General features: G+C 34.3%; 1 protein-coding gene across 1 annotated transcript in view; it reads right to left on the reverse strand.

Annotated features, from left to right (window-relative positions):
* Positions 1–1,479: 1,479 nt before the first annotated feature.
* Positions 1,480–9,805, reverse strand: part of fbxo8 (F-box protein 8) — an 8,502-nt gene continuing 176 nt past the window's right edge. The window contains exons 1-6 of the mRNA XM_048196702.1: positions 9,744–9,805; positions 6,054–6,402; positions 5,652–5,778; positions 4,980–5,098; positions 4,507–4,703; positions 1,480–3,121 (exon numbers count right to left, since the gene is read on the reverse strand). The exon at positions 9,744–9,805 is cut by the window's right edge and continues 176 nt beyond it. Coding sequence (XP_048052659.1) covers positions 2,934–3,121; positions 4,507–4,703; positions 4,980–5,098; positions 5,652–5,778; positions 6,054–6,394 — 972 coding nt within the window. The 5' untranslated portion in view covers positions 6,395–6,402; positions 9,744–9,805 and the 3' untranslated portion in view covers positions 1,480–2,933. The remainder of the gene's footprint in view (positions 3,122–4,506; positions 4,704–4,979; positions 5,099–5,651; positions 5,779–6,053; positions 6,403–9,743) is intronic.

Below are 9,805 nucleotides of genomic sequence, written 5' to 3' on the forward strand. Positions count from 1 at the left end.
TAGAAGAAAATTTCAGACGGCACTTAGAGGCTTTGCACTTAGAGGCTTTTATATATATATATATATATATATATATATATATATCATACACACACAAGGCCATATTCCCATATCTCATATTCCTCTATCATCAGAGAAGTGTCAAAATCACAAGGTCTTTGCATTTTCTCTGGGGTGTCAGGTAGACCAGACGCAATTTCAGGCGTCAGAGAGGCTCGCGCTGTTGTTGAGCTAGTTGTATTGATGAAATGCAGTCATAGCGAAGGCAAGGACTTCATCAATCATGCCAAATTATAGCCAAAACTCTGCCATTAGACCTGAGAAACATAACGTCACCTCAGATAAACAACATTTTAACGACATGCCTTTGATAAATCCATGGACAAAACAGAAAAAAGTATGGGCCTGCTATAGTTTATCTACTTGCAAAAATAACTTGTATTTTGATTGAATAAAACTTTTATTGTTTTCACTACTGAACTTGTTGATGAAATATTAGAGGTCGAGCGAAGCAATAAAATGAATCATATGTAGTTTATTTTATTATAGAAGTATAGGGGGAAACCGAGACCAGTTGTCACACTTTTTACACCAGTGAATATTTGTCAGAGTAAGGTAATTTATGAGCGCATATACCTAAAAGTTTTGGCTACAAAAACAGCTACCGTTCTTCTTTTGTTCTCCTAATAGTAATTGCATAAATGTAGCCTAAAATTTAAAAAACAACTCGCCCCAACCTAATTTTTTATAAAACATATGCAGCCTTTCCAGTTAAATCTACCTTCATTAAATCATTGCTTCTTGATGAATGATTGTTAGTGTCGTTATATTGTGTTTACTTGTTTAATTAGCTGTTATATATTTAAAACAAAATGTTGGAAGTTTAGGCTAATTCGGGGGATAAATTTCACAACAATTTTACATTATAGTGAGTTACAAACCAAGGCAACTTACTTTTTATAAGAATCCCAGAATCCACATACAATCAGTATTCAATTTCAAGCACAAATCTGTATTTCCATCAAAAGAGAAGTCTCATTAAAGTCTTTTTTATTTTCCCACCATATGAACTGGGACACGTTATTTCTTGAGAAGACACTTGCGATGTTTTTCTCATGCGGAATAATTTTGAAGGCATTATACAAAGTATTTGAAACAATCACATTTAACCGAACAGAAAAGAGTTTTCTTTTGTCTGACCAGTAAATGTTTGCTTTCTAATTTACAGGAAGGAATAGACTTTCTTCCTGGAAATTAGAGAGCAAACATTTACTGGTCAGACAAAAGAAAACTCATATGACTTTGAAATAGCTTGTTTTAATGAAGGTAGTCGCACAATTTATGTAAATTCCAATTTACCAAAAAATAATTACTAATTTATTGGAATTAAGGCACAATAATTCACATGGTATTGTTTTTTGCAATCATTTAAACAAATGCATTGCTTTTTTAAAAGCTAAGGATCAGCCATGCAAACAGTGATTTTCAAAATTTTATTTTTTTGATACAATCTATAAGTGCGTTAGTCCAGTGTTGTCATACTGAAATCTCTATTAAACAAATTCTTTCTGCTATTTAACTAGTTAAGCAGATTTGTTCAAATTTGATACCAAAATTAAATACCAAAAGAATGCTGAGCATATAATGAAAAGAAATACCAAAAGAACCAGGGAAAGATTAGCTGTAATCTGTTATTAAAATTACAGTTAATTCTGCACTGGATAACAATGGTCAGAATTATGTAGCATTGTGACATGGTAAATATGCCAAAAAAGTGCAAAGGAGAATTCACTCTTTTTAATTGAGGGAAAAACCACAACTCTTAGTTAAAATACTCCAAAATAAAATTTAATGTTTATAAATCTCTATAATTATATACATTATGTGCAAATAAAATGTTCAACATTAAATTAAACTATGCAGAGCGTGTGAATAATAATGTCGTTCCTTATTATTGTGTATATGTCGTTTAGTATTTAATCCTCTCTATTGGCACCCAATTGTAGAAAATCTGAATAAAAGAAAAGAAAAAAAAAAAATACCCACATTTATGAACTGAGAGCAAATACTTAACTAAAAGACAAAATGTTCAATGAATTTTTTGAGAAAAGCTTCTCTAGATGAATGTACTCAGATGTTCAGATGATGGATTTCATTTGCTTGTATATGAAGTATTTGCTTGTATAGAATTGATATATTTTGGATTGGAAAACGGTCTAACAGAATGTGGTGTACAACAAAAAAAAAATGACCAAACCTATGAAACAAACGTAATAAAAATTCAGTGCATACAATGTCTCACGGGCTTTTACTCTTCTCAAGGAAGATGAGACATATGTGACAATGCACAAACACACAGCCTCCTAAAACAAGAAAGTACACACAGAATTAAAATAAAATACTTTTGTTCATTATCAATAGTTCTGCTGTTTTAGTCTGTCAATCTTTTGATATCACAGTGACTATAGACTGAATGTCTTAGACTTGCCTGGATTTTGTAGATATGGCAAAAAAGCTGACATTCATTTGATATAATGAGGTTTCCAATTTAGAACGAGGAAGAAAATAGATGTCTTTGTAAATATGATGCAAGCCCCATTAAGTCTACATTCAGCTTTAACTGACTTCATAGCTTATCTCATTAATCTTCATGTAGCTACATAGTTTTGCATGTTTAAGCGGTTTCTTGTAGGTAAACCTTGTCGCTACCATTGCTAGCCTGCTAACAACTGACTTGCTTTGCTGATTCTTCACATTGTGGCTGTCCTCCACATCTTTGTAATGCAGCACATCATATTAAAGGCTTAACTCATAGGACTTCATTTTTAAAATGAGTTCTGACAGTGTTTTTCTTCCAGCTTGAAGCAGAATCCTTCCTAGTGCATTTGCTAATGTTTTACGCGCCAGCTCTCTCTGACGTGTCTCTGTAGTGCCTAGGCCGCCACGTGGCCGATCAGATAGATGTTGTCATAGAGGTGGCCTACAAAGTCCTCGCTGATGTTCTGAGCCGCCCGCCGTGTGTTTCGGATAAACTCCCTCTTGGACATCTTGTTCTTTACGTGAGGGCTGGTCAGATCGATGGAGAGAAGGATGAGAGAGTAGCACAGCACGTACACCGCATCTGCAAAAACCAGGAGAGCGAGAGAGAGAGAGAGAGAGAGAAAGAGAGAGGTGTGTTTGTCATTTTTTCGTTGTAACGTTGTAACCCTACCTCAAATAAAAATGTTTGCATTATGCAGAAACAATTTATTTGATCAAAAATACAGTAAGAACTGTAATATTGTGAAATATTTTTACATTTTAAATGTTTGAATATGTTTAAAAATATAATTTAGTCCTCTGATGGCAAAGCTGAATTTTCAGCTTCATTACTCCAGTCTTCCGTGTCACATGATCTTTCAGAAATCATTTTAATATGCTGATTTGGTACTCAATTATTATAAATTATTATTGGTGTTGAATTATTAATAATGGTTTGTATTATTATCAATGCTGAAAACAGTTTTTGCTGCTTTATATTTTATTAATATTTTTGTGGAAACTGTGATATTTTTTTTTAAGGATTCTTTGATGAATAGAAATTTCAAAAGAACAACACTATTTGAAATAGAAATCCTTTGTAACATTATAAATGCCTTATAAAAAAAGTATTAATATATATATTTTATTTATTTTTTAGCAACACATGAGCATATTAGAATGATTTCATGTTCATGAGGATCATGTGACACTGAAGACTGGAGTAATGATGCTTAAAATTCAACTTTGCTATCACAGAGATAAATTACATTTTAAAATATATTAAAATGAAAAACAGCTATTTTAAATTGTTAAAATATTTCACAATATTGCGGTTTTACTGCATTTTTCATCAAATAAATGCATTATTAATTATTAATTGATTATTCAAAATAATTAATTATTAATGAATTGTTCCAAAGATTTGACTGCCAATATATATGCATACAAGTTAAAATGGAAACAATGTGAGAAGAGCACACCTCGGCTTGAAGAGTGAGCTCTGTCAGTAATTTATAATAAATCTTCCTGCTTGTACAGTAGCACACATGCACTACAAGTCACATGTTATTGCAGGAGGTAACTCTGATTGGTTGGATTCGACACAGGGTCCTCTTTTGCTAACACTTTAAGCCAGTAGGCTTAGTTCGGCTTTAGAAGCAAACGGCAGTGTTAGTACAAGGATTTCTAACATATTGCTCTATACAAAGACAAGATCATGCAGATCTGCAGCTAATAAAAGATGGTTGACTCAAATCAATACACGACAATACTGTACAGTATAGACAAATACAGCATTAGAACCAGTACTTGAACTTTAATTGTTGCCTTTGGAAAAAATCTGTGAACGTCACTTGGTGTGACTGCTGTAGATGCCCGACACCCAGCAAAGCAAACAAACGTGATCTTGATGTCACAACTACACACTAGATCACATCGTAGTTAGAAGTGCCGTTCTGGTAACTGTAATGATGGTAGATCACTTACCAGGACTTAAGCCCACTTCCTGGACCAAAGTGGGGTTGCAGGCACAGAAACGATGAGAAAACTTAGTGATGAGGGTCTCCAGGTACTCGCCCCTCTCCTCCGGGGCATGAATGTGTCTGAAGAAGTCCCTCAGTGCATTAGGAAGGAACTGGTTACTAAAATTATGAAGTGTGACCAGCTCATCCAGAACATCTCGCCTGCAAATACAGTAAACATAAATCAACATTTTTAGTTATTATCATTAACAGAATATATATATATATATATATATATATATATATATATATATATATATATATATATATATATATATATATATATATAAAACCTGTGTAAATATTTGTTTTCCTCCAAATATGACCATGGTTCATGGTATTGATATATGTATGTAGCTTGGTATAAGCTATAAAACTACATGTCTTATAAAATAATAAAAGAAAATGAAAAAAAAAAAAAAAAATGAAGAAACGAACCGTTCATCAAGATAAATCCGCAGCATCTTCCAGTTCAGCATTCTGGTATAGAATATAAACTTGGCAATTTCCTTCGGGTGGTCCACAAGAATACCTCTGGACATGAAGTAACTGATACCCTGAATGAAAGAACCCACATAAAACAGGGTGTGGGGATTAGGGGAAAAAGAGAAGGAGGGGGCAAGCTTTTTTGCCAGACACCGCGGTTTAGTCCGGAGCAAGGCTATCGCATGTCCTTTAAGTGGACAGCTAAAGCTTTGCTAATCTAACCTAAGACACGAGTGAGGGGAGTCAAGACATTCAAATGCATCTTTGAACAGAAATTATGTTTTAAGAGCAGCTTGCATGAGAGAAAAGCCATTCATTTCATTTTAATCCGGGTTGTGGTCTAAAAGCCTATGTCATGCACCATTATTCATTCTAGGTGAGCTTGTAAAAATAATATATTTAGTCTGCAGTATGAGCATTGCTGGGTTATGTGGGAATTTACAGGGTGGAGGAGGAAACCGTCATATTAATCATAGCTAAAGTTGGTCAGAATTGCATTTCCAAAGCACACTGTGGCTATGATCATTTCTCTGTTCTTTGCCCGTTTAAACATTAAATGGCTTGGCCTCTAATTACAGAGACATTATTGTGGTGAGACAGAACAAAAGCTTGCATTTTTTATACCTCTTGCGGGTTGGCGTTGAAGGTTAGGCTTCCTTCATCCAATTCCATGTAGAGCTTTCTATAGGAAAATCCAGATGGAAGCCTTCGATTGTATATGGAACAGTGACCCCAAGTGGACTTGCACAGGCTAGAGGGCAGACAAAGAAAAACAAGTAGTTGAATAGGAGGAATGCTAAATTATAAAGCACTTTCTTCATTAGTGGAAAAATAGGTAATATACTTATTTTATTATTTATTTATTTATTTCAGAATAGTTGGAAATCTAAAATAATGAGCAGTTTTTTCATCAAATACACTGAAAGAAACATTCTGTTTCCTACCTCCCTTATATAATTCTCCCTGAATTATTATTGAGAAAATACTGAGACAATATTTTATATGGGAGCTAAACACATCACTAACCCCTGCCACAGGTACTCATCATTGCCTAAGTCCTGCCACACACAGGAGGCCAGGCACAGGTCGGTAGCATTCAGGTAGGAGAGGATGGTGATGCTGAGTTCAGGCGGCAGCATCTCAAGATCGATGAAGCCCTGCTCCTCTTTGCCCCTGCGGACGCGCAGCAGGTGGCTGATGTCGGTGCCGGGGACCTGGCACTGTGGTGTGCGGCGCTGCTGCAGTGGATCAGCCAGTGGGGGCCCCACCCTCCGGCCCCGCTCTCTGTCCCGCTGGAGGAAGCACTGTTCACTGTACTGCTGCTGCAGCTGCTGGTTCCTCACCACCCTCCACAGACCCTGACCCATCTGCAGATCTGAAAAAATATATAATATAATATAATATAATATAATATAATATAATATAATATAATATAATATAATATAATATAATATAATATAATTAATATAATATAATATAATATAATATAATATAATATAATATTTAATATGCATATATCCATCTTGGATAATGGATATATTATTTCTTTCTTCAGTCAAAAAGAAATTATATTTTTTTGAGGAAAACATTCCAGGATTTTTCACCATATAGTGGACTTCAACGGCTACCAACGGGTTGAAGGTCCAAATTGCCATTTCAATGCAATCCCAGTCGAGGAATAAGGGTACTATTTAGTGAAACAATAAGCCATTTTCTAAAAAAAAAAAAATTATATACTTTACCACAAATGCTCATCTTGCACTAGCTCTGCGATATGCCACACATGACATAATCACATTAGAAAGGGTTTTTTTTTTTTGTAAAGGCTGTTTGACTTAGTCTTTTAATGTTCACTTTGTAAACACTCGCTCGGTACTTCTGCCTACGTCACACGTGACCTTTCCAACATGATTACGTAATGCGTGGCGCATCACAGAGCTAGTGCAAGACGAGCATTTGTGGTTAAAAAGTTATATAAATTATTTATTTATTTTTTAGAAAATGACTGATTGTTTTGATAGATAAGACCCTTATTCCTCAGCTGGGATTGTGTAGAACCCTTTGAAGCTGCATTTAAACTGCAATTTGGACTACGGCTGTCAAACGATTAATCGCGATTAATCGTATACAAAATAAAAGTTTGAGTTTGCATAATATATGTGGGTGTACTGTGTGTAATTATGTATATATAAATACACACAAATTAATGTATATATTTAAGAGAAATATGTTATTTATGTACAAAATATTTTTATTTATATATAATATAAATTATATAAAAATATAAATAAATACATATACTTGTAAATATTTCTCAAATATATACATGAATGTGTTTGTATTTATATATACATAATAATTACACAGTACACCCACATACTGTATATTATGCAAACTCAAACTTTTATTTTGTATACGATTAATCGCGATTAATCATTTGACAGCCCTAATTTGGACCTTCAACCCATTGGTAGCCATTGAAGTATATGGAGAAAAATCCTAAAATGTTTTCATCAAAAACCTTAATTTCTTTTCAACTGATGAAAGAAAGACATAAACATCTTGGATGACATGGGGGTGAGTAAATTTTGATTCTGAAGTGAACTAATCCTTTAAGAAACATTTATTATTATTATTATCAATGTTGAAAACAGTTGTGCTGTTTAACATTTTTGAGGAAACAATGATACACTAAGATTAGAACAACTTTTATTCAGCAAGGACATTCAATTGTTTAAAAGTGACAATAAAAACTTTTATAGTGTTACAAAAGATTTCCATTTCAAATAAATCGACTTTTTGAACTTTCTATCCTGAAAGAAAATGTATCACTGTTTCCATAAAAACAGTTTTCAACACTGATAATAATTATAACATTATTAATAACTGAGCACCAAATCAACATATTAGAATGATTTCTGAAGGATCATGTGACACTGAAGACTGAAGTAATGATGCTGAAAATTCAGCTTCACCATCACAGGAACAGTTTTTTCATTTAATTTCTTTCATTTTTCAATATTGCTGTTTTTACTTCATTTTACATCAAATAAATTCACCCTTGGTAAGCATAAGAGACTTCTTTAAAAAAAAAAATCATAAAATAAAAATCATAATTACTTCAAACTTTTGATCAGTAGTGAAAATTAAATATTTTTCAACTGTAAATTCCAATTTGTAATCGAGTCAAATTATGTCACTGAGTTCCTGCATTACTGCTGAGCTGCAGACCTCCATTAACTCTCTGTGACTTTTAAAAAAACTGAAGTATGCTACACATGCAACAGATTTCGATTACTGAGAGTTCTGGTGTTAGATCAGTTTCTGTTTTTGATTTCATATACATTAGGCAGGAGGAGCTGATGTAATCTCAGCACTCTGAGAAATCTGATACGCACAAGCTGCTTTTATTTCCTTTTTCGATGAGAGTTTTTGTAAACCATATAATCTCTTATTGTGTTTATTTATTTATTACTAAAGGAAAGCTTGTGTATTAAGCCTTTTATCTCTCTACCTTCTGTTCCTACAAACTAAACCGGAGTAATCCAGAGGCCTCAAGCTCTCAGCACTTTATTTTTGATTTAGATCATTTCTGTTATGTCCCTGAACCCTACAGATCCGACAGAGCAAAACAGCCCTAAGGAAACTGTTTTTAGTGCTAGTGTGCAGAGTGCAGTAATCAGCTGGGAAATAAAACCCCTGATGGCAGCTTTATCTCCACTGCAGTAGCACTAATCCTCTCTCGGAGATATGCATTAAGCCTTTTTATGTGGCCCTGTCTGCCTCCCTCCAAGGGCCCCGCTCTCTAAAACATATCTCGGTCTATGAGAAGCCTTGTTATTCATGTCTTTAATGGCCTCTAGAATGCTCTCGGGTCGCTCTCCTTGTCACAGAGTCTCTAACATGACTCTCTGGCATTCTGTAGGAGGAGCTTGGGAATTCTTAGACCTGCTTAAAACATGGAACGGAAATCCGAACAAGGTCAATGAACTCATACAAGCATTTTCCCTCTGCTTTGCCTAAGGGCAGAGGCAGCTCTTTAATAAGCACAAGTAGTTTGTAATGATTTAAATTACATCACAACTATTTTTTCATGGTTGATTAACTCATCTAACTCTTGTTTTTCTATTAAAAGTGAAAGTGAACAGGTCTGGCAACTCCATGTATGTTCTAAATGTGTTACTCCTGACAACAAACTGTTTACAGTAAACTGAGACAATACAATGACAAGCTGGAAAGAACAGCTATACAAGAATATCACAAAAGCACTATTTACAGTATATGAAAAATACATTTTAGGTCAATTAATAAGTATTTAAAACGTAGTTTAACCCTGACCTATTTTTTTCTGGCTTTATTTGCATATCAGTAGCCTTTCAGATTTCTGCCCTAACAAAGGAGAACTCATCTGGCACATTATAGAAGTATAAAAAATGTTAGCACAAGCTCTGAGACTTTATAAATTATATAAATAAATATTATTTAGCGCAATAACTGACATACAAATCGAGGTTTTCTAGTTTATATTTTGTTAAGCTATGGGTCCTCTATCATGTTTGGCTGAAGCACAAAGTCCCGCCTCGCTCTAAAACAATTGGCTTGAATACCAATTTGACACATAAACTCTAAGTCTGATTGGCTGCTGGGCAAAGTGACGCCTCGAACGCTTCTGTTTTTATTTTCGCAGCGTCAATCGCTCAAAGCAGCACCACCCACCTCTGTGTATATGAAATACTTCTACCGCCGCCGCGACGAAGTGAGTTGCTGATCTGCCAGTG

The sequence above is a fragment of the Megalobrama amblycephala genome, linkage group LG7, assembly GCF_018812025.1.
Source record: "Megalobrama amblycephala isolate DHTTF-2021 linkage group LG7, ASM1881202v1, whole genome shotgun sequence".
Taxonomy (NCBI): domain Eukaryota; kingdom Metazoa; phylum Chordata; class Actinopteri; order Cypriniformes; family Xenocyprididae; genus Megalobrama; species Megalobrama amblycephala.